This window comes from Dothidotthia symphoricarpi (assembly GCF_010015815.1).
Source record: "Dothidotthia symphoricarpi CBS 119687 unplaced genomic scaffold P153scaffold_14, whole genome shotgun sequence".
In the NCBI taxonomy this organism is placed as follows: domain Eukaryota; kingdom Fungi; phylum Ascomycota; class Dothideomycetes; order Pleosporales; family Dothidotthiaceae; genus Dothidotthia; species Dothidotthia symphoricarpi.
In genome coordinates, this window is record NW_022985021.1 from 941,242 (window position 1) to 964,482 (window position 23,241).

The following is a 23,241-nucleotide window of genomic DNA, read 5'->3' on the forward strand; positions in this document are numbered from 1 at the left end:
ACGACCACGATTGAATGCAAAGGCTATTCGGCGACACACTACTCTCAAGATTCAACAACAATCACCATTCTGTATAACCTCTCCCGTGGCAATTGAGGCACTCAAACGTCAGTTTGTGGCAGCTTCAATCTACCTCTGGTGATTACTCCTTTCTGTTGCGTTTAACTCCTATCTTCTTGGTACAACTACATATTTGAAACTCTGGGTACGATCACTAGTATAACGATGTGTATGATTTTCAATTAAGCATCCAACATCAAAGAATACACAAACTTTTATTCAATGTCGCTTTCTACAGTCCCGAGGGTCACGTTCGTGTACAATTATTCGAGAAGGCTGATACGAAGAACAGTATTTAGAGAACATAATGAAACGTTTCAACACTCAAGGCTTGAATGATGACGATCCTCCTCCTGTGCTTCGTCGGAGGCAAGGAACCTCCGGAACTTGGCTAGTGGAAGAAGAAACACCAAAGCTAATTGCTCAATTCTTGGATGGCTATTATCGAGCCCATTTTTTCACACTTGCCGACAAAGCCCAAGCTCTCATAGAAGCAGAATTGGAAGACCTGACGGACTCCAGCGGGCAAGAAGTCCAAGCCAAAGTGACCAGTCGCACAAAGACCAAGAAAAGTCTTGAGGAGAAGCTAAAGATGAGGAACAAAGAAGAGCCGTATGAATCCATCGAATCCATTTGGAAGGATATACATGACCTGGCCGGAGTACGGATTATTCTCTACACACCCACAGAGAGGCAACACAAGAAAGTGGGAGAAATGATCAGATCGATCTGGAAGAACAATGTGCAGCTAATACTACATGACGGTTCAGGAGAATCGTCCACAATCAATGGCTTCTCTTCCGAACCTGAGCAGAATTTGGTTTCCACGACAGACGCACATCACAATGAGAGGAGGAAAGCTTACAGGCGAAGACACCGTGGGTATCAAGCACTGCACTACCGCGTCACAATGACAGAGAAGCATCAAAGTGGTACAAAGACGAAACCATCTTATGAGTGGTCAAAGCATGACAGGGTTGAGATACAGGTCGTTTCAGCACTCGTACATGCCTGGGCGGAGGTAGGACACGATGTATTGTACAAGACATACGCATACGGACCTCCAGATACACAGGAAGAGCGTATATTAGACTCACTCAGCGGTCTGGTCTCAACGGGCGATATCCTCCTGGAGCAGTTCGGAGAGTTGGTGAACAAACGAACCCGTGCAAAGATTCTGCACCTATACGACTTTGGAACCTTCCTTCGAGGCTTGGATATTCTACAAAGTCCCAAGGAACAACAGGAAGGGTCTTACGCAGATTTTGGACCCGAAGGAACCAATATTCTTTTCCGTTACCTCGTCAACAGCAACCAGAATGTGCCTCTCATTGTGCGTAGAGCTCTGAAGGATATAGGCTATCCGAAAGCACCTAGATTAAGGGATATCCTAGTTTCTTTCGAGCCTATGCTCGAGCCACCACAGAAACTTCTTGCACCTTTGTGTCTCATCCGCCATATGCTTCTGGAGGAAGAGGAAAAGAACAAGCAACAAGAGGACCAACAACAGGGAGAGAGAACCCCACAGAAGCAAATCATGCTGAAAGAATACCGACTTTCCCAGCAATGTTCCATCATGGTCGAAGCGCTGACGCTCCTCCAAGTCTTCGCTGGCGGTCCTGAAGAGGCAAAAGCATTCTTGGAAGAAGACATCAACTTGGACAAGACGGAAATTAAAAGTTTGAATTTTGTGCTTTCCAATTTCAGGCGTACAAGTTGTATGACGGAAGACACTGATGATATCCAAAAGAAGATTGGGTTTCAACTGCAGCCAGCATGGGATTGGTTCCAAGAGCAGGTGACGGACCAGCAATCAATGTGCGGCTTTTGCTTCCAGCTTGCAGAGATGGATGTGATCAAGAATGTCATCGAAGAGGCCACCAAAGAAGCTGACGTACGTGCACGGCTGAGAGCATTGAATATCGGCGCGTTATCAAGAAATTGAAGATATGATTGATAGCAATGCTGCAAGTTAGGGAGGGTAGTTGAGTAGTTGACTCTGTTATTTCCTAGTTGAGTTTTGGCCAAATGTTCGTTTCTGTATCTTTTCGCTCTCTGCAACACATAAACGACATCTTTTTGTCAAGACTCATGTTTTCACAACGATAACCAACTTTACTATTGTGCTTCTCAAGATCAAGTTGTTTCAGTGCTGATTGTACTTTGAGCAAACACGAGCGCTTACCGACGAATGCTGCCGAATTATACTAGTTGACGAAGGTGATTCACGGGTGGTTGAAACACCCAGAACTTAACTGCAGCGAAATCATGCAATAACTCGACGCCTACATGCAAAGCTCAAGTCAAAGGTGTGCGCCTACATCGTTACCAGTATACGACTAGCCTGCTGAACTCGTAGCATTTAGTCCTGTTTTCAAATTGGGTCATTTGTTGAGAACAACGTAGCTCAATTCTATATATGAACTCTGCATCCTGTGAAAACGTATATTTAAGGATCCCTGCCATTGTCTTGTGATCTGACGTTCGTTTTCGTTAGCCCCCTTTGAACCATGATCTCCGGAGTTGTTACAGAAAACGGGAATTTCGCATCTGTACTGGGGCGTGATCTGCTGGACTGTAGAACAAGGTCGTTAACATGAACGCCACTGTGGCGTTTTACATGCTTTCTAAAGCTGTCAAGGCGCGTCCATATCTTATCAGCCTTGGGGCAGCCTTCAAAAGCGCACATGTATCCCCCCTCTTCTGGTTCCATATGTATCGTCTTGAGATGCCTACAGAGGTCGTAATTCACAGTGAACTGTTTAGTGCACGTTGGCACTGGACAGTCGTGTAGTTTCCTCTTGCGTAAATGAGAGGAAGAAGCTTTCGAGTGAGCCGTAGTGGGTGTGGCAAAGGAACATGTGTTAGATTCTGGAGTAGGTATCTCGCCTATCTCTGCAAGAAGCGAATCACTTGATTTCAAATGACTAGATCTTTTTAAGACCGCATCGCACCTCCAAGACATATCTTGAATAGAGTCTTCACCCATGGTATCTATAGGCAGAATTTCGGTGCCGGAATGGCGTTGTTGTGTTTTGATACGTTTTGAGGCTTCATCTCTCTGGTTGAATTCCATACTGGCATGCAAATGCTCTCCGAAATGATGAGCCAAATGAGTGGGGTGTCTCTGTGTCTCGAGCTCTGTTTCGTCTCTGAAAATCTGATCATGTTTTACATGGTGAAATTGTGGTGTAGAGTAGAACTCGAATAGCTCGAAATTCTCGCTTGGTGATAATGAGCATGGAAGCAGCTCCTTGGAATCGTCACGATAGTAAGTGCTCCCTCCCTTGCCCCAGTCGAACGGAGCGTCTGTTGGGCTCTCTGAAGGCGGATATGGTATTGCAGTGTATGTTGTTGTTGTAGATGGAGCAATCTGTGCTATGAATGTAGGGATGTCCAACTCATACGAAAATCCATATACCTCTTCGTGACGATCACTACATATTCCAGACCAGGGGCAATCGTTCCCCATGTCTGGTGCTATGCTAGTAAAGGCAGAACCATATTGAAAATCCAGGGATGATGTTCCAGAACTAGCCAGATTCCATGTTGACCAAGGCGAGATGCTGGATGTCTCTGCCACGCTTAGGCCCTGCTCTGTAGCAGATGAGATACAAGCGACTGTCTTATCCAAAGGTTGTAGGTAGGTATTGTATGCGTCATCAGCGAGATCTGATGGAGCGACGGCAAAGCGTGCGTGGCTATAGTCGCTCGTCGAATTTGTTGCGGCGTCGATTCGGCTGGACTCGAGGTCGGCTATAGGGAAGGCTCGGGAGCATAGCCTGGGCTGCTCATTTCCATCGAAGTATTCATCTGAGATGTGTGCAGCATAGGTTGCAGCTACTCTGTCATGACTATACATGGTAGTTGAGAACGTGTTTAGAGTAGGTGCGTCGACGCGGCTCAGCCATGGATGACAGTGGCGCGCACAGCCCTATGTTAACCTGTTCGCATATCAGCGGGGCTTGGTTGGCAGAGCGGAGCTCTCGCCGGGACGTTGCGCTTCATCCGCGAACAAAGTGGCTGCACGCATGTCCTGGTCTTCCATGTGCTGCAAAGGCCACGGATGCAATCCGCGCCTGGTGGATTGTTGCGCGAAAGCGTCCCCAGGAGCGAGAGCACTGGCGACACTGCTCGAGGCTCGGCTCAATGCCAAGCTCGAGCCACGTTTTGCCGTAGAAAGAATGCGAGTCTCACACAAACGAAATTTGTCGAGTCCACCACTTTGGCTTGGGGAATTTTTGGAAAACGCTTGACGTTCCAAGAGACGAAGAAGGATGGGGCGAAGACGAAGACAAAAACGAAGACATGGTTTTACACCCGCAACCATGTTGAGAAGCAGAATGGCATCGGCCAATGCTACGCTAGTCATCAACCAATGCCCCACCGCCTCCCGTAAGGAGCCATAGGAGCGGCGGGTTCCTGAACGACCCCGGAAATCCGCCCAAGGGATTTGCGTCAGCGCGACTCTTTCGTCACACATCGCGCGCTGCACGTTTGGCCGCCGTTCAGAACCAGCGCTCCTCACCAATTTTCATCGTGTTCCGACCCACAATATCTTCACGCTCGTTACTGCACACGCATCATCTTCGCTCCGCTCCGGACTCTAGCCACGCCAGCAAGAAGCTCATTCAGTACCGGCAGAGGACGGCACTTGTCCTAGTTATATCGTTGTGTCTACAGACTGCCACAACACAGCTCCCTGAGGTACGTCCACTTCCCCACGCTCGCCATGCCCGACTGACCACGTCCTCCGAGACAGACGCACAAGCACCGTCCTGCCAACCTTGTCCTTACGTAGACACGCCTTCCTCCCGCTATCCACCGTGCATATCCCCAGACATCAGGATGGCTAGCCCAAAAGAGTTAGACGGTCACTTTCAGGCTCCTGGTGAGTGACACTTCCTTATGATAGCCTACGATATGCAGCCAGGACCCACTGCATTTGGAACGGGCGATAGCCGGAGCAGTTCCGCACTATCGCAGTGTTTCCATGCAGCAGCAGTTACATGCCGCGTGCACCCGCTATGACCATCGCATATCCGCCAACTTATGTGTACTGGTGCTGTCGGCGCCATGGCTAAAGTGCTGTTGGCACTGTAGCTCTAATGATACACTATGTTCGATAGTGATGACGATACGCGATTGACGGTTGCTTGACGGCGCGATGTGGGATTCTGTGGTGCTTCAATGCAGACCGATACATGTCGTGCTTGAGCACCATAACTGACATTTATTAGCAACGTCGAGGGAGAAAGACATCCGCAAGGTCTTCAAATTCTTGAAGGACGGCCATGAGGACGGAAAACCGTTCGGGAAACTTGTCAGCGCCGTCGAATGGTTCGTACCTACCAGTCCGTCTTCTGATAGCTGGTTGTTTTCGGACGACGAACGGCATCGGCTCAGGGCTGAGATTATTATTAATTTGATCGACGCGCTTGAAGCCCGATTGGTCCAAAGACGCGAAGTTGATGCGAGCTATCCCAGTGACGTGCGGAGGTTCTTGAAAGCGACCGAGGGCAAAAACTTGAGTAAGTGGCAGGCCTCATGGCACCAAAGTTTCTCTGAACAACTCATTGCTGACATTTTCCAGTCGTTGACGTTATCGAAAGCGTGTTGATGGGTTCGAAGAAAGCCATAACCACGAACCCTGAGGGAGCCACTGACACGAATCCTATGCCAGTCGCCACGGAGGCTAGGGAGAAAGTAGTGGCAGTTGAGAACGAAAGTTTTCGTGGATTGGATCTTATCGTCGAAGGGAAAGGAGATGACCTGGCTGGTATCAGTGGAGGTTCTCCCAGCGCCAACTCGCGCTACGTTATGACCGGTGGCGCCGGAACCTCATCCAAGTCTGTCAGAACAAACCTTACTAGCAACGACAACCACAGTGGTCCCTTACCTACGGACTCTACACCTTCTCAGTTCGTCGATACTGTACTCACAGAGACTGTTGATGCTATGCCCACGGTTCCTGGTAGTAACGTACTCAGGACTTCTGCTGACGCTGGTCCGATGGTGTCCAACCTGACCTGGGGCGGTCAAAATATCTCCCCAACAACGGCGATATACTATCATGTTTTTCCTGGAAACACGTCACTCCCTTTGATGGATAACCAACACGACCCCACGGTCGTTGTTGCGCAAGGTCTGCTATGTCCATGTGGCCGCCATTACCACAACGTGCCCATTGTCATCCCAACCTGCGGCTCTGATCTGCAAAGCCTCGGCAGCATTATTCAACCAACCCTTCATGACCGAAGGGACTCGGGAGGGCAGTTGTTGGGGAGCAGAGGATGGTCGAACCGCAGGATGGTCTTGTCTTCGGTTGTACCACCGCTTGTTATGATGTTGTGTTACCACTTGTTACGGTGATCTGTTTTCAGGGTTTGATACAGCTTGGCTGAGTCTACATTTTGACATTCGTATGAAGACTGGCTAACGTTGACTGGCGTTCTGGTGTCAAGATTTGGCACGCTCGGGAAGGCACTTAGAGCATGGCTACAAAATCTGTTCATGAGGATGTAGACGCTTGGTGCGGGCTGGAGTTATCGGAATCGATTTTGAGGAATGACTAGAGTGGGATGACCATATCTATATAATGAATTTGGAACGCAGAGACTCCTCCAATACAACGTAATACGTGGTGTTCCCATGCGCGTACCCGCCGCCGCCAGCTTTTCGCTCGAAAAGGCTTAGGGCATTCGTGACAGGATATGGCGTAGGCTTCATCCATCCGATCATTTGGTACCAACGTACAGTGCCGTAGCGCAGGCTTTACGGGACCATCAGTGCATTGTCTTTGTCACTTATCCAATTACCATCTGTTGCACGGTCGGGGTCGGCCGGCAATTGCCTTGTTCACAAGCATCGGCTTCCTTCGATGCTTATGTAATCCCGATACCCCAGCATCATAGAGGACGAACATGCACATGCCGTTCTTGTCGCATACTGCATGATGTGGACACTATTTGTATCCAGCGTGCGGAATCCCTGGCTGTTTCATCTTCATGGTGGACCCTCGAATTTCGGAAGAGGAGATCCCTTGTAGTTGGGCATGAAGATGAACAATCACTGATGAACCTAAAAGTACAATAGTCTGTAATTGGTCGTCTGAAGCTGTAGATCGCCAGCTCAGTTATGGAGTATGCAGTCATGGTGGCCGAAGGTTTACATCTGCTTGTTTCGAGTCTCTCTTCCTTTTGCTTGGTTGCTTTCCTCCCTCTTCTCCTCTTTTCCGGGTCTTCTCGTCCGTGAATTGCGTGCCCATCATTTACGTCCGTGTTCGCTTATGCATTTGATTTGCCGTATGCAGCACACGGCTGTGTGAAGGGGAATAGTGCAAACGTGCGGTAGCGTTAAGAGTTCTCTTGGTGTTAACAGACACATGATGTATATCCATCGAGCACATCGTACCCTCAGCGACCTTCTTCAAAACGAGACCATCCAGAAATAATGCAGAATGTGCATGCGCTGTACAATTCTGCATGACTCAGTACTGACCCAGTAGGAAGAGACCACGAGGATTTGCATAGAGACTCAACGAGAACTCTACAAATGTACAATAACTTCTGTTGATGGATTATAGGCGACGGTGAAATGTATTGGGAAACACAATGATTGCTTCGAATTACATGTGAATCACGAGGTAAGGTAAACATTAGCACAGTGCAAAAGGACCCGAGTAACACACTACCTAGTAACGCACTCTTCAGTAACATGACTCTGAGCTAGTTGGTGAGTGTTACTTATATACGCCATGGAAGATTGTGCGGCAGTCTATATGTCGTGTTCGTGTTGCTATGCCTGGAGTACCAATCTCGAGGGCTGAGATGATCAGGCCCAAACGTAAGTGATGACTCCTCGTCAACTGGCAGACATTTCTACCAGTTTCCATAGCTATAGTTTCATTACGTGCAAGCATAAATACGTAAGACTTCGTCTGCTGGTACGTTGCTTGGATAGGGCTCAGCGAATGGAAAGCTTTGTTCTGACGTCCTGTAGTATGACATGAGGCGTACACATGCAAAGCTGAAAACGGATTAGAATCTTTCCAAGACATGTTGAACTGTCAGCTCTGCCAACGAAACACCGCAGCTTCAGTACGCTGAGTTGAGTATAGAAAGAATTTTCGTCCAGGCTTCTTCCGTGATCCCACCATTTCGTTTGCGTTGCTGAGCATAGTTGTGTTGTGGCCTTGACGAGACGTGAGAAGTTGACAATACTGTTGGTGCTCCCCAACACGGTGGAGTAAATGTCTCCATTTCGATATTGTCACTACAACGTCGTTCAAAGGCAAGGAAAGACCAAGACGCGACGAAGGGGTGCATTGCGTGATAGGTATACTCTTCATGCGTTGGTCTTAGCGCGCTCTTAGTTTGTCCGATCCAGACGCGTCTTTGACGCATCTGCCGATCTCCATTAAACGCTATCTCTGCCAAGCAAGACGAAATCCCTACCGAATCGATCACCAACATGGCATCTCGGTGTTGAAGTGTATTTATATGCTCTCACACAGTGCAGATCTTGACGAGTCGATGAGTCATTTTTGCATGTACAATACTCGGGTTGCCCCGTATACAGATGAAGTAATGCTGACCGCGAGAAGAAAAAAGAAAACATAGAAACGTAATCAGTCCGGTATGTTTTTGCTCCACGGGCACGGGATTAGTTAGGATATTTGATCTTGTGCACCACCGATACATTATCAACCAGGGAGATGATTGTCTTGTTTTCAAGGATGTTGTTGTAAAGGGTATTGTATGGATTCCATAACCCCTGATGATACTTTCTCCTAGTGGAGCGTTCCTATTCTGTGACCTTGGCATGCACCCTCAATATTGAAGTCCAGATATAACCCATCCAATTAGGAAATGGTAGATGCATCGGCCATGTTGAGTGTTTTGTGAAATGATTTTCGAATTGTCCTTGCAGCAGATGATGGTCCAAAGAGTCCAGGTGTTCCACTTGGAGCTGATGTAAAACGTATTGACACAATAACACGGCTATGCCTGTTACCACTTTCAGAACAGGTGCGTTACCACGACTACGCGCGTCGCCCCCCTCCTCACACCTGCTCGAATGGCAATCCTCGATATATCATATTCAATCCTAGGTTAAAACCGTAGTTGCTCCCATAACCACCACTTGAAACTTTCCCGCATCGGTAAACCGCTCCTCATCGTCCTTGATTTTTTGGCCTTCCGGGGTGTTTATTACAGCTAGAGCCTGCTGCAGATGCAACATGTCTTTGAAGACCATTTCCCCGACGACATCCCATTCCAATTCACTCGGCGTACCAATAATCAGAACAGGCGCGGTAGGATCGTTTTTCTCACTCCCGATAGATATTCCTAGGCGATCCCCAATCCCGGACTCAGCTCGTTCGACGTAACGAAGGATCCAAGTTTCTGGATAGTGAGGTCCCATAACTTCTTTCCAGATCCCAACGTGGACTGTTTCCATGTAATCTTTGAACTCGGCGGGTGAGAAGGTCGGAAGGCGGGTATAGAAGCACTTTAGCGAGATCGTCATGATTGCGATTGTTGTTGTTGGTATTGTTGTTGTTGACCAGGCAGAGGAAGCTTTGGATGACGGATTACTCCTTGCCTAGAAGGAAGAGGTGGAAGTAGCTGAACCACTACTGGAAATATATCAGCCACTGGTCACGATTATTGAAGGATTGGAGTCCAGAACCTTATTCCGACAGAGGCGAGAATGCCCAGACCGGGATCGATGCGGACAGCTGCGTGACGCTAAGCCCAATGCGGTGTACACACTCGAAGATTGATGTTGTCTCGCGGAAGACAAAGGACTCGTAGATGTTGCTTGTCTTGTCTTGGAGATTTCGGGCGCGGTGTGTGTTGAGTTTGATCGTCATGACTCGGTTGCCGATGGTCTCCCATCCGCTTATCGCTCCTTCTCAACTGATTTTCAAGCGCTACCAGCATAGACGTAAGGCAGCTACGTACACGGACAACCCAAGATGGCCATTAGTCTATCGTAGAACTTCAGAATTGTACCATGAAAACGCTTGATCATCAGTGTTCTTACACACTCTCACGTGCTGTCTTTGACTGAAGCAAAATAATAAAGCACTCGTGGTTATCCGAAAAGAGTTGCATCGGATCACTTGCTGCGTTGAGCAAAACCGGAAAGATCGTCGATAGTAGGCCCGACTAAGCATGACAGCCGCCGTGCACCGAGGTACCGATATACACGTGATCGGCATTCGACTTCACGTGTAAATTTTAGATGCGACGTTCTAGCAGTGGAGACATCGGCTGATCTCCTACCGAATCTTCCGTCCACACATCAATGACCCCCGCAACGAGCCGGACCGCGTTCCCGAACGACGTCAAGGTACTAACAGCCTAAATATCTGAATATGAATAAGATCCAGCAATGGGGGAGTACTTTCGCAGTGACTTGGACGTCACTGAACAACTCTCCTTGAGCTTCACCACTCGGGCATTAACGACAACATGAAGTTTCGCGATGGTATGTTATAGGTGTGTCAAGCACGTTTGAAGATTGGTGCTAACGCACTACAGGAATGTGGCTTGTGAACGACCAGTTTACGGTCCAGCATGCTGAGGAGGTATACACTGTCACTCCACGTGAAGATAACAAAGCCATCACACTCCTTTGCCCGTCGAAGAAGATCTTCTCTCGAGGCGATACACTCAATCTCACCACGCTCTCGGTCGAGCTGGAAGCTCAGTTTGACGGCGTCATATCACTAGAAGTCACTCACTTTGCGGGCGCCAGGCGACTTGGCCCGGACTTCGAACTGTTCCCCGATGGACGGCCTGAGGTAAAGGGAGAAGTGAAAAGAAGCGGAGCCGGCAATGGAACCACCGTCACCTCGGGCTCTCTGAGTGCAACTGTCAGCGGCGACGAGCACACATTTGATATCAAATTCCATGCGACTGATGGATCGAAAACTTTGACCTCCCTTCTCAATCGCAGTATTGGGCTCGCATATTCACCTGCGCTCAGCTCACCAAAGCAGGTTGAAGACTTGAGTGCACATAAGCATTATGTGTTCACGCAGACTGAGTTGAGTGTGGGCGAGTCAATTCATGGGCTTGGTGAACGATTTGGAGCGTGGAATAAGGTTGGCCAGAATGTCGAGGTCTGGAATGACGATGGTGGGACGTCTAGCGAGCAGGCGTACAAAAACATATCTTTCTGGTTGAGTTCGAGGGGATATGGCGTATTCATTGACACGCCAGATAGGATTGATATGGAGATTGGGAGTGAGCGGTGTTCGAGATTGCAGACTACGGTCGAAGGACAGCGTTTGAAGTGGTGAGTCTGCAGTTGTGGACGCCAACGTGCCCACTCATAATTTGCTAATGACCAAAGGTACCTCATCTACGGCCCGACCCCGAAAGAGGTTCTCACAAAGTATTCCATCTTGACTGGCAAGGCCAACCGCGTTCCAGCCTGGTCATACGGTTTGTGGCTTAGCACGTCCTTTACCACATCCTATGATGAGCAAACTGTCCGCCATTTCGTTGAACGCATGTCTGAGTCGCGCATTCCCGTGGAAGTTTTCCACTTCGACTGTTTCTGGCTCCGCGCCTTCCACTGGTGTGACTTCATCTGGGACCCAGAGTCTTTCTCAGATCCAGCTGGTCAGATCAAACGCATGAAAGAAGCAGGACTCGCCAACAAAGTAAGCGTTTGGACCAATCCATATGTGGGACAAGCCAGCCCGGTATTCAAGTATGCGGCCGAAAAGGGCTACTTGCTCAAAAAGACAAACGGCGATGTGTGGCAGTGGGATCTATGGCAAACCGGCATGGGCATTGTGGACTTTACGAACCCTGAGGCGTGTGACTGGTTCAGAGCGTGTATGGAGAAGTTGTTTGATATGGGCGTTGATTCCATCAAGACGGATTTCGGCGAACGAGTGCCGACTAAGAACGTTCAGTGGCACGACAAGAGTATGGATCCAAGCCGAATGCACAATTATTACGCGTTCATCTACAACAAGTTGGTTTACGAAACTGTGCAAAAAAGGTTTGGAGAGCACGAGGCAATACTGTTCGCGCGGACGGCCACAGCAGGTTGCCAGCGGTTCCCACTTCAATGGGGCGGAGACTGCGAGTCTACACCTGCTGCTCTCGCAGAGTCGGTGCGCGGAGGCTTGAGCCTGGGTCTTGCGTCCTTCGCGTTCTGGACCAGTGATATTGGCGGATTTGAAGGATATCCACCACCCTGGATTTACAAGCGCTGGGTTGCATTCGGACTACTCAACTCACACAGTCGCCTTCATGGCTCCAACTCATACCGTGTTCCTTGGCTTGTTGACGACTCATCCACCGAACCGGAGAATTGCACAGACGTGCTAAGACACTGGGTTCAGCTCAAACGCAGACTGATGCCATACCTGTATGCTCAAGCTGAAGAGAGTGTTGCCAATGGCTGGCCAACTAGTGTAAGAGCTGTCGCCCTTGAATTTCCCGACGATCCTACCTCGTGGTATGTGGACCGCGAGTTCATGGTCGGAAGTCAGATTTTGGCTGCACCGGTCTTTGAAGAAAGTGGAGACGCAGAGTACTACTTGCCACCTGGCCGATGGTTCAACTTCTGGGACGGAAAAGAAGTGCAAGGCGGCAGATGGATCAAAGAGAAGTACGGTTTCCTTCAATGCCCATTGTTCGTCCGGGAAGGGAGTGTGTTAGTTCTTGGCCAAGCTGAGAGCGAGGGCGGATTTGGCTACGATTGGCTAAACTCCGGTGGTGAACTGAGACTCTACGGCGTCAAGGAGGGAGATCAAGCGGTGTTGGTGGATACGACTGGTCGACGAAATGGTGTACTCGAGGTGGATTCAAACGGCGAACTCAAGGGAATGGACGTTCTGAGCGGAGATTGGAAGGTCAAGAGGCTAGGATAGACGATCTGATCTCAGAAGCACGACTAAGAGCAAATAGTTGCCAAATATCGTATGTTAGACCGAAGTAGAAGTAGAGCCGCTCCATAGTGACCCAGGCTAAATGTACTCGGGTATTGTGACTTTGCGGGGGTTCTGATGGTCGATTGGCGGGAAATTCAACGGTCGCTTGAGATCCCCGCGCATGCTTGTACCCCGATACCCCGTATCGACCCCGGATTTGTGCCAGAAGGATCATTAAGGCCTACTACTCGAACCACACGCTCACCTTACAGAGTCCTTTGCGGGCGGTCATGGAGACTAGGGGCGCGCTTCCGGATCTAGCCATGTATGGCACGGTCATGTAGCGTGAGCAACACGGCATGGGTTCAATTAAAAGCTGGACAGCTCCCTCGGGAAATGCTCGACAATTCCAGGACTCCAGTGCCTCTGTCTTCTGCAGCCAGCAGCAGCCATGGGTCTCGTTTTCAATGTCTTCCTCGCAGTATTTGCGGCCACTGGAAGGTGAGCAAACCCGCCCCATCATGCGTGCACCACACAGCCAACCCCCCGTACCACAACTACACTCCCCCATAAACACCAATATCCCTCCATACCACAGCTAACAGTTCGAGAGCTTTTTGTTTGGGTATGACTCTGGAGTTATGACGATAGTCATTGGGTCTCCCAATTTCCTCTCTTTCTTCGGAACTACCAAAACATCGCCGATCATAGGAGCTATCAATGCAACGTTCTCAGGAGGCGCGGTGTTTGGCTCGTTGATGTAGGTCTTCGACATAAATGAACTGTCTCAGGGAACTGATGTATTGTAGGGGAGGTTTTACGATGGACAGTATTGGCCGTCGCAAGACAATCCTCATTGGTGGCGTCATCAACCTCATCGGTGCTGTACTTCAATGTTCAGCTCAGCACCTCGGAATGATCCTCACTGGACGGATCCTGGCAGGCTGGGCTGTCGGTTTGTTGAGTATGTCTGTACCTGTCTATCAGACTGAATGCGCGCATCCAAAGACTCGAGGTAAGTTATCACAGTACCACGGTGTGTTGATGACTTTCTAAATGATGCTTAGGTCTCATCGTCGGTCTTGCTCAGCAGATGATTGGCGTTGGTTACATCGGTAAGTTCCTACCCGCTTCCCACAACTCAGGTAGCTGACAGTTGGCCAGTGTCGACGTGGATAGGCTATGGCGCCTCCAAAGTTCCGGCGACTAGCTCTTTCTCGTGGCGTTTTCCGCTTGCTTTCCAATGCGTCCCATGTCTAATCATCATCTGCGGTATCATGTTCTTCCCCGAATCGCCGCGATACCTGATGGAGAAAGATCGTGCAGATGAGGCTTTGAGGGTGTTGAGGAAACTCCACTACGACGGCACTAACGACGAGTGGATCCAATCCGAGTTTAACGAGATCAAGTTGACAAGCGAAGCCGAGAAAGCGATCACCGCGCCTGGCTGGAAAGTCATGTTCACCGTCAAGCCATGGCGAAAGAGGCTGATGCATGCCACATTGGCTCAGGTGTTCACGCAGATGACCGGGTAAGTCATCGTGGATATGTTCATTTTCGGCTCAATATGCTGACCTATGTCTTGTAGTATCAACGTTATCGGATACTATTCCTCCATCTTGTATGATAACCTAGGCATCACTGGCGATCGCAACACACTCGTAATCGGCATCTATAACCTTGTTGGACCAATCTTCAACCTCATCTTCATTATATTCTTCCTCGACCGCGTTGGACGCAAGAAGCCCCTCATCTTTGGAACCATAGCCATCTCCATTGCGCTCGTTTGTGAGGCGGTACTGAACTCCCAAGTCGCCGGTGCTACAGGATCGAAAAAGAACGGGCTCTCGGGGGCTGGTGTCTTCTTTCTGTTCTTGGTGTCCTGCATCTTCAGCGTGTCATTCGGCCCAATCTCGTGGGTCTATGCATCCGAGATCATGCCGCTTAGTATCCGAGGACGCGGTTCTGCCTTTGCGACAGGAATTGGCAACTGGTTAGTTGGTACGGTGTGGTCGCAGGTCTCGCCAATCGGTCTTGGAGAGATCTCCTGGAAGTTCTACTTTATCTTCGTGGCCTTCAATCTCTGCGTCACATTGCCGACTATCTGCTTCGTTTTTGTGGTACGTATAAGTCAAAGTGAACTGCTTGAACAGCTGCTGACCTTGTTGAAGGAGACAAAGCAGCTTACTCTCGAAGAGATCGATCTACTCTTCGGCGAACGTGCACTGGGAACGCTGCCAGACAACCTGGACGACAAACAGAAACAGATTGAGTTGGAAAGGATTGACGCTGCGAAGAAGCACCTCGCGGGCCATACTGTGACAGCGGTGCACTAGGGAGAGGAGTTGTCGATGACATGGAATTTGTAATGTCCATTGAACCCAGAAGATGTGGAGGACTCGGTATCCAGCATCGTAGGCAGTAAAGTAGACCAATGCTAATCAGATTTGGCGGATGCCAGTGTTAACAAGGACGCCAATACCGGTTCCACAAGGTGATGTCATAATCATCGTTTCAGGTACTAAGTAGAATTAGCGTGTTTTGACGCGTTCTCCTTCATCTCCATTCCAGTTCTATTTGAGAGTTGTCAGAAACTACTATTGAACAGAGCACCAGAAGAGAGATAGTTTGATGAATGAGATGGTTTATTGGACAGGTAATCGAGACGTAAGGCCGAACTATATGCCCAAGGTAATTGGGATGGCTGGGGCATTACATAATGTTCAACAACTACTCAATCTCTGTTTTCTACCGTTCAATTGGCGTGGCCTCATCTGAGTAGGTCTTTGGGGGTTCGTTTCCGCGGCCTGAGTTAGAGCACGCGACCCAATCCAGACGAGCAATAGATACCACGTCTGAACAAACCGACGCTCATCTCCCCGTTGGACTGCAGCTTTAGTTGCTCAGTGGCGTTTTGTGTCCCATAATATCGTTCGAGATCCCCACGTTTGTCCTCGCCCTTCGTGTAGTTTGCGTGTGATGAAGATTTCTGCTGCGCCATCAAGGACGCAATTTATTGAAGTCGCCTCATCGTCGTTTCAGTTGCTTGAATAATATCGTTGCCTTTGGTTACTGGCTTGTGGAGATCGTACAAGTTCTGCTCGCCTCATACACTAATGTACTTATGGAAACTTAACTGGAATTTTCAGACATGCCGGATACTGGTGTCAGGAGCAAGGAGGTTCAACGGTAAAACCTGGACAAAGAGCTTGTATTCGGGTCTACGTAACTGGAGCTTCATACGGGAACCTGCTATAGAATGTACAGCTTACTTACGCTGAAAAGGCATCATTGGTATTGGTGCAAGCTCTTAATCATTTACGTTCATTGTCACTCGCAGGCAACCGATTCGGCACATGTCCTACCTCTTTAGACTTGATCGTTTGATCATCGTCTCCGCTATCGATCTTGATTTCCACATGGATTTCTGTTACTGTTACCATGTACGACCAACATGGAGGCGCCTCTACGCCATAAGGTCCTGAATGTGCATCATCATGCTCCAGCGTCGGGCGGAATGGCGAAGCGACTTCAACGTTATGAGTGTTGGACCCGGAAACTCGGTCTGTATAATGCATATTGCCTGTAGATGTTTGGGGTAGGTCAACCCTGTCTTTGTCGTCTGTTTCGGGTCTGGGAGAAGAGTCTGAGGATTTCGTCGAACAGTGCCGCGGACATGGTGCGTTGGCTGGTGTGCGGAAGGTTCTCGGATAGAGATTACTGATGTTCGTCATAGATTTGAGAGAGTTGATTCTCTTCATGGTCATAGATGCACTTGCGGAAGTATATAATTGTTGGTCCAAGATACTATGGTCCTGATCTCTGCTTTATAGCCACCGACAGCCCAAGACCTGGCAGTGACGTGGACGAAAGCTAAGCTCATGAATATATGCCTGACATTGCGAATTGCGCATACACCACGAAGTGAATAAGATTGAGGGTAGACAGTGAACACAAAATGCTTTACATTCAGCGGTGTTGGCAGTTGGCTGCCACGTATTCCAGCCTCGATCAGGCCTAAAATCGTCTAGCAATAGAAACATGCTTACCCAACATGATATCTAGACTTCAAATTCGAGCCTTAGCTTCAAAGCTCTGGATTCTTTTCCTAAAGACCCTTCGTTTCCCTTTTCTTCACATTGCACATTACATTTAGTAACCATGGAGGGTTGTCAAGACACATGACTCTGACGGTGAATTATGCTACCAAACTATACAGCACTGCATAACAGTAAAGAATTTAGTTGCGTGACAGATTAGTTGCACACATTTAGACATATTCCCCTTCTCGGTATCCTCGCATCTCGTGACTGTAGTCTTTTGATTGGGTCGGATTACTGGAAACCCTCCAGGAGATGTTATCCTTACGCTCTGCTTCATCGTAAATGTATCACCGTCTTGGCCTTACAACTGTTACCCTACTGTGAAGGTCTCTTCGAGTGGTAGACTTTTGGACTGTGCCAAGTGCTGAGATGCTTACAGATCATCCTGTTGGTGTCAGTGTCGATCGAGGTGTTCTGATAGCACCCAGCACCCAGCTCAGATAGACCGATGATTGAACGGGCTATCGTTTTCTTGCAAACGGTCAGCTCTTTGCGATCGAACGAATACGACGTGGTCTCGGGAATGAACAAATATAAGAGACTGACGGATACTATTTCAGTAAACAAATATGTGAATAAGTCACTAACAGTGTTAACAAAATGAATGTCAATCAACTCTAGTTGATAAATCGAACTTCTATCTACAGAATAAGGCAAGCAAGAAATTTAATCTAAAAACCAACCGTCTCAGATTACGGAATAAGTGAACTACAGTCGCATCAATAATCCCCAAAGCCGCAAAACTCGTTAGAGCTATGAAATAAAAATCCAGTGTTGTCTGTTTGTGCCGTCTCACCAGTCCCCATATGTCACGTCGCATCAACACCACTGATACTGGTGCTTCGCCCAGTTCAGTCTTTCTTCGGCCTCCTTCTTCGCTTTCTCGCATCCCTCAAACTTTTTCTTTGCTTCTTGGAACACCTCCTGTGCTTTTTCATAGTCTTTGACTGCTTTGACGTGCGCTCGCGTGGCTTCTTCGATGGAGTTTGGTGTGTCGTAGTCGGGCCCAAACATCTTTGTAAATGGAGTATGATCTCCTCCGTATACTCCATAGCCTCCACCATAGCCTCCATATCCCCAGGTCCCCATGTATGGGATGTAGTCGTTATAAATCTGCTTCCTACGACCTCTGCGCGCCACTTCGAACATGGTGGCAGATGCTTCTTTTCACAAAAAGATTGATAAGACTGCTTGTGTTTCTTTCGGGAAACCCTTCAAGACAAGATGTTCTGGAGAATGACGTTGCTGAGTGGTTTGAACAGAAAGTGCAGGAGAGTCAAAAATTTATACTGAGCATCTAGGGTCATCCTGAGGTGGCTTAGACTTTACAGATCTCAATAACGAGTACTCCGTCCCGTCTTGCCACCAAACGGCCACGCTGGCATAGCAGGTGCTTCACTTGTTCGCTGCTGTGTGTCTCGACTCAACAACCTCAATGGCATGTCGTAAAGCAACGATCGTCAATTGATCTGTTACGATTTGAGCAGTCTTCTGAAAGCGGGGACGTTTCCGTCTCCGAGGTAATGACAGAGAGCCAACGTCTGAGTCTAGCCACATCATGTATTACAAACGTGGCACATGGTAAGCAAACAAATTGGCGATCACTCGGTCTTCCCGAAAGCCTTCGAAACGAAGTTCGGATCGAAAAGAGCACATGACAGTAATTACGATTGGATTAGAGGACAGCTATGCCACGTAACGCTGGCGAGCATATTACGATAATCTGTTGTTCGTCTTCGATGGACATGTCCTTGGTCCGAACCTCGAGGAAAAACAAGGTTAAGCTTACTTCGCATGATATGTGAGATATACTCCTGCGTAGCTATGTGGCGGGAAAATTCCACTGTGGTTCCACTAAAGATCTTGGAAGTAACACAACGGTCGATTAAATCCTGAAATTATCAATTTTGATCATGAGTACACGGGAGATTGGGATTGATTGTATCGATGGTTAGGGTGGCGAAACACGCTTGCTACATGTACACCATCCGCCTAAACCCCATTCGCAGGACTCTCTAATCTACAGTCCTTCCGCGGCTCCTGTCTTCTCCTTCCAGAAATATAACCGTTGACAGACCTGATTGTCCAATAACGATGGCTGAGATTTTGTACAGCAGTTTCCTCGCTCTCCCGGTATTAGTCTCCCGAGACTCTGTCCTGAGTGGCCTCGTGGAATCTGGGTAGAAGGGATATCATAATTTATCTCATACCGGCTATATGGTCATGCGACCAACGCACTATTTCCTGATAGTGATGGTACCCCGCGCCACTGACTTAAGTATCCCACGATGTCACACACTCGCGCAGAGTTGAGACTTTGTTTTCGGCATCCGATTTGCAAGAAGCGAGGAAATCGTCGATCTCGACAAGCTTCATCATTTTGTGTGTCGAACTGTTGAGCTTATGTGTAAAACTGAACTGCCGTGTCTTCTGTTCGGGTGAGCAAAGTTTACCATCTGGCGACGCTTCATTGCTGGCCATGGGATTACGATATTTGTCATACAGATCGCCGTAGCACACAAGTCCCAAGGTCTTATTAGGTGTTATGAGTTGAGGAGGATTCGACACGGCTCTGAACGACGCCAGCCACAGATAAAAAATGAATAATTACGTAAAGCCCTGATCCTAGGGTCTGTGAGACTAGGTTCTTTCTCGAGTGTCTGTGTGAAGGAAGAAAAGAGAAGTGTTGTACGGTAGACAGTCAAGCAGAGTGCAACCAAAAACCAGCAGGTTCGAGACTTCCAAGTACATTAGTTAAACGGGATTCGAGTATATGGAGTCCGATCACAAGGTCATCTTACTAGCATTGACGTCTGTTGGTCAGGGATGGCAGCAAGTTGTTGAGGCACATGATAAGTTTTCAATTTGCAGTCTGTAGATGCTCCACAGTTTTATGATCCAAAAAACAAGGTGCAACAAAGATAGTGAATCTCCAGACTATCTCAAATGACAGTCGCGTGAGAGCACACTCAAACTGTATACACTCAAATATGACGACCTAGTAATTTGTTCTCATCAAACATGAACGTTCTCTCTCCTTGCTTACGTTTCCCTTCCACCCATCCTTTTGATCTCCTCCCACTCTCTCAAGAATTTGCGATCCGCCTCCTGGGGCCTCTTCAGACCCATAATTACATCCACCATCTGCAACTTCACGTGCTGTAACCACTCCATAACATTCCTCGGCGATGGCTCACACCCAGAGACATCATCCAATCTTGCATTCCAAACTGCAAGCCACTCTTTCAAGTCTCGAATATCACCAATATGGTGTAACATGCCCGTAGTTACTGCGTCTGATTTGATTTGTCGAAACATCGTCTTCTCCATTGGTCCGATACCTTGGGTGGGTTGATAGGATGACTGGGAGTAAGTCTCCTGGAGGGGGCTGGCTTGTTCCGCTGCGTTAGAGAAGTATGCTTCATGAGCTTTGTGGCGATCTTTGAGCAAGAAATTCATGGCCACAGTTATTGTGTCTTGGTCTTCATCGGGTTCCAGCCCTTTATCTGAGGGCTCCTGAATAGTACTCAAGTCTGGCATCGTGAAGTGCGAGGATACAGCAGCGAATACTACCAGCTAGAAGTGAAGTTTATAGCACTTCGTTTGTCTGAGTCTTGATTGACGTGATAATCACGGAACTAAAGAGTGTGATCATTCCATGTGTCAATGCGCCGATTGATTGCCTGCCGCTACGTGACTCACAATCAACTTGCAGTGTCACGGGACAGGGCAGACGCAAACATAGATATGCATGGATCCCTTTATTGCATTTGGTAGATTCAAGACGCAGCTAGTGAAGATTCACATCCTCAAGAAAATACAGAGAGTCGATTGGCATGAGCACATTACGCACCCAGAAGCTGATTGTGTTTACACCTATGAACAGAGATCCATGGACAGTACAATCACGCTGTCTCCATCATGCTAGTTCACTAATGATTTGACATCCATCTGCCAAAGCATTTACGACTCACCAATGACTGACTTGTAAACAAGTCAGCCATAGAGAGGAGGATTGTTAAAGAACACAAAAGATACGTGGTACCGACGCTGGACTCATCATATCCCAGGCTATGGTTCACGCGTCGCAGGATGTATCTCCACGCCCCTTCGTCTTTCCCCACAAGCACGTCCTTTCTTCTTCCCACTGGGCCCTGGTACGTCTCATATGTTCTTTCATATTCCACATGTCTTCCATCAGCGACGTGAACATGTACTCCCAGTCGTACGGATCTTGCTCAAAAATGTACGATGCTCTTGCTGCTACTCGCGGGTCATGATGAGTATGCGCATAGAGTGACAGGAACGGAGAAACAGTGGAAATTTGAGAGGATGACATGGCTATAATACCACAGAGATGGCGATGCTGGGATTTTCGATTGCAATGTTAAGGATGAAATTTACAATCTGGGGGAAGCATTTATAACAACCGTTTTCATTGTGACGTGTACCCCAGTGACAGACAAACGCACCATAAAACGAACGAGACGAGGCTAGGAGATTGTAAATGAATGTCCGTATTACCATCTCACTGCACCTTTCTCTTTCTACTACCTCGCATGACATCGGTTAGACTGGTTTGCACTAGAATTGGCGTTGGTGACTTGAAGCATCACGTCGCTGGAGAAAATCCATGTCTTCTTCCATAACCCTCAGTCTGGCCAAAACGTCGTGCAACAACTCTGGGACGGTGGCTGTTGTCCCCACCGTATCTGGCCTACTAGCTACAGGACCAGAGACGGTGCTAGCTAGCCAATTTGCAGAAGCCGTACGTGGATCTCTATATACCCTCCTCTGTGAGTTGTGTCTGGGCTCGGCGTTCATTTGTAAAAATTGCGAAGGGTACGCATGATGGTGCTGTCCACAAGATTGACTTTGCGAGGCAGCTATGTGTCTCATATGATGCTGGTGATCTCTCTCAAGGTCCACAAACAACCTCTCTCGGTTACCCCTACTACGCTGTTCATGATGCATCTGACTTTCCTGAGAAGATCCCAGCAAACATTGTAATGGCTGATGAGCGACGAATTGGGCTGGTGCTTGGATGGGAATCGGGCTGGCAAACTCATAGTATCTAGTCTGTGGCTGACCAGTACCCAGCGGAAGCTGAACTCGAGTCGGACGGCCTTGCTGGTTCCCAGCTTCAGTCTCCAACTGAGCAGTATTGTACACATGCTCAGGAACCTCTACCCTCTCCTCATCGCCTACAGGCTGGACATACACTCCATCTCTGTCCCGACGATGCCACGAACGGTCGTTGTGCTTGCTATTGTCAACTAGTCCTTGACGATTCTCGTTGCTCTCATAAGTCAAATCTACAACTTCGACCTGTTGACGTTCCTCGTTGCCGTTATCAGCCTGAGCGTGCGTAGGAGATTGGCTCCAAGCTCCACACTCCTGATCATTGATTTCGCTATCGAGATCGGAGGAATTATCGTAGTATACGTAGAGCTTCTCTCTGGATCGAGATGAAGACAAATCCTGCGCCCTCGGGTGACTTTGTTCAGGCTTTGGATGCTCTCTGGCTTTGGTATCCCGCTTGTACTTGCTACCGCGCTCTTCATTCAAAGTGTCATTCCAATGGTAGTGTCTCTGTCTAGACCGAGATCGAGATCTATCCTGTCCAGATTCTGGACGATCCTCATCACTGCTGATGTTGGTCTTGAGAGGCATGGTGTAAATTTTAGATTGTCGATCTTGAGTTGATTTTGTTGAAGAGATGCCAATTGAGATTATAAAGAAAAAAACTACTTATACCTCGAACATCTCATGTGTTCGCCGCCATGTGTTAACAAAAACCATGCTGTTGGAACGAACAACTCATATGAATAACACCTGAGAAATGCGATTGGCGATGGACAAACGGGTTGTCAATATAACTGACGATATACAAACACGCAATGTAAACACCACGAATCCAAACGAGAATTGAAAAGCGCAAAATAAGAAACGGTTGCTGGCAACAATCCCAACGACTCCTGTACACTGACTGGGTGAATGCTTCTTCAAGAAGGCCGAACCAAAATCCGTCAGACCAACATGGAAGTGATGTTATGTAATAAACATAAAGACGACCCTTGCCAGCTTGAGAAGGTAAGGCAGAGCAGTGCATATTCAATTCTTGGCATTGGCCGTGTGCGACGAGACACTTCAGGTATCTGAAACATGTCAATC

The 23,241-nt window shown here is 48.2% G+C and overlaps 11 protein-coding genes across 11 annotated transcripts; 4 read left to right on the top strand and 7 right to left on the bottom strand.

The window, feature by feature from the left end:
• Positions 1-367: 367 nt before the first annotated feature.
• P153DRAFT_358621 (uncharacterized protein) lies at positions 368-2,005 on the top strand (the record flags this gene model as incomplete). Its single annotated transcript, XM_033666816.1, has 1 exon — positions 368-2,005. The coding sequence occupies one exon, from the start codon at positions 368-370 to the stop codon at positions 2,003-2,005; it is 1,638 nt and encodes a 545-aa protein (XP_033522171.1).
• A 504-nt stretch (positions 2,006-2,509) lies between these two features.
• On the bottom strand, positions 2,510-3,922 carry P153DRAFT_358622 (uncharacterized protein; the record flags this gene model as incomplete). The annotated part of the gene is made up of 1 exon (XM_033666817.1): positions 2,510-3,922. One exon carries the CDS (start codon positions 3,920-3,922, stop codon positions 2,510-2,512), a length of 1,413 nt encoding a protein of 470 aa, XP_033522172.1.
• Positions 3,923-4,514: 592 nt separating this feature from the next.
• On the top strand, positions 4,515-6,432 carry P153DRAFT_432841 (uncharacterized protein; the record flags this gene model as incomplete). The annotated part of the gene is made up of 4 exons (XM_033672993.1): positions 4,515-4,767; positions 4,823-4,951; positions 5,301-5,591; positions 5,654-6,432. The coding sequence occupies exons 2-4, from the start codon at positions 4,909-4,911 to the stop codon at positions 6,430-6,432; spliced, it is 1,113 nt and encodes a 370-aa protein (XP_033522173.1). The 5' UTR covers positions 4,515-4,767; positions 4,823-4,908.
• A 2,736-nt stretch (positions 6,433-9,168) lies between these two features.
• P153DRAFT_387519 (uncharacterized protein) lies at positions 9,169-9,591 on the bottom strand (the record flags this gene model as incomplete). The annotated part of the gene is made up of 1 exon (XM_033670657.1): positions 9,169-9,591. The coding sequence occupies one exon, from the start codon at positions 9,589-9,591 to the stop codon at positions 9,169-9,171; it is 423 nt and encodes a 140-aa protein (XP_033522174.1).
• A 2-nt stretch (positions 9,592-9,593) lies between these two features.
• P153DRAFT_320278 (uncharacterized protein) lies at positions 9,594-10,200 on the bottom strand. The gene is made up of 3 exons (XM_033665114.1): positions 10,111-10,200; positions 9,754-10,054; positions 9,594-9,697 (listed from the first exon to the last, which is right to left on the bottom strand). Exon 2 carries the CDS (start codon positions 10,005-10,007, stop codon positions 9,813-9,815), a length of 195 nt encoding a protein of 64 aa, XP_033522175.1. The 5' UTR covers positions 10,008-10,054; positions 10,111-10,200; the 3' UTR covers positions 9,594-9,697; positions 9,754-9,812.
• A 157-nt stretch (positions 10,201-10,357) lies between these two features.
• Positions 10,358-13,047, top strand: P153DRAFT_344157 (glycoside hydrolase family 31 protein). Its single transcript, XM_033666039.1, has 3 exons — positions 10,358-10,557; positions 10,611-11,370; positions 11,428-13,047. Exons 1-3 carry the CDS (start codon positions 10,542-10,544, stop codon positions 12,962-12,964), a joined length of 2,313 nt encoding a protein of 770 aa, XP_033522176.1. The 5' UTR covers positions 10,358-10,541; the 3' UTR covers positions 12,965-13,047.
• A 368-nt stretch (positions 13,048-13,415) lies between these two features.
• On the top strand, positions 13,416-15,300 carry P153DRAFT_344158 (MFS sugar transporter-like protein; the record flags this gene model as incomplete). The annotated part of the gene is made up of 7 exons (XM_033666040.1): positions 13,416-13,465; positions 13,578-13,724; positions 13,774-13,979; positions 14,032-14,079; positions 14,129-14,495; positions 14,553-15,051; positions 15,136-15,300. 7 exons carry the CDS (start codon positions 13,416-13,418, stop codon positions 15,298-15,300), a joined length of 1,482 nt encoding a protein of 493 aa, XP_033522177.1.
• Positions 15,301-16,109: 809 nt separating this feature from the next.
• On the bottom strand, positions 16,110-16,731 carry P153DRAFT_358627 (uncharacterized protein; the record flags this gene model as incomplete). Its single annotated transcript, XM_033666818.1, has 2 exons — positions 16,110-16,216; positions 16,287-16,731. The coding sequence occupies 2 exons, from the start codon at positions 16,729-16,731 to the stop codon at positions 16,110-16,112; spliced, it is 552 nt and encodes a 183-aa protein (XP_033522178.1).
• A 1,022-nt stretch (positions 16,732-17,753) lies between these two features.
• Positions 17,754-18,202, bottom strand: P153DRAFT_368338 (uncharacterized protein). Its single transcript, XM_033668488.1, has one exon. The coding sequence runs from the start codon at positions 18,154-18,156 to the stop codon at positions 17,887-17,889; it is 270 nt and encodes an 89-aa protein (XP_033522179.1). The 5' UTR covers positions 18,157-18,202; the 3' UTR covers positions 17,754-17,886.
• A 1,857-nt stretch (positions 18,203-20,059) lies between these two features.
• On the bottom strand, positions 20,060-20,677 carry P153DRAFT_368339 (uncharacterized protein). Its single transcript, XM_033668489.1, has one exon. The coding sequence runs from the start codon at positions 20,605-20,607 to the stop codon at positions 20,110-20,112; it is 498 nt and encodes a 165-aa protein (XP_033522180.1). The 5' UTR covers positions 20,608-20,677; the 3' UTR covers positions 20,060-20,109.
• A 974-nt stretch (positions 20,678-21,651) lies between these two features.
• P153DRAFT_387524 (uncharacterized protein) lies at positions 21,652-22,740 on the bottom strand (the record flags this gene model as incomplete). The annotated part of the gene is made up of 1 exon (XM_033670658.1): positions 21,652-22,740. The coding sequence occupies one exon, from the start codon at positions 22,738-22,740 to the stop codon at positions 21,652-21,654; it is 1,089 nt and encodes a 362-aa protein (XP_033522181.1).
• Positions 22,741-23,241: the final 501 nt, after the last annotated feature.

What these genes read in the sequence shown, in the direction of transcription:
- P153DRAFT_320278 (XM_033665114.1), bottom strand. Translation starts at nt 10,007, where the DNA reads ATGCTGGTAGCGCTTGAAAATCAGTTGAGAAGGAGCGATAAGCGGATG.
- P153DRAFT_368338 (XM_033668488.1), bottom strand. Translation starts at nt 18,156, where the DNA reads ATGGGGACCTGGGGATATGGAGGCTATGGTGGAGGCTATGGAGTATAC.
- P153DRAFT_344157 (XM_033666039.1), top strand. An exon ending in GAAGGACAGCGTTTGAAGTG is followed by an intron (nt 11,371 to 11,427) that starts GTGAGTCTGCAG and finishes TAATGACCAAAG; the next exon opens with GTACCTCATCTACGGCCCGA.
- P153DRAFT_368339 (XM_033668489.1), bottom strand. Translation starts at nt 20,607, where the DNA reads ATGCCAGACTTGAGTACTATTCAGGAGCCCTCAGATAAAGGGCTGGAA.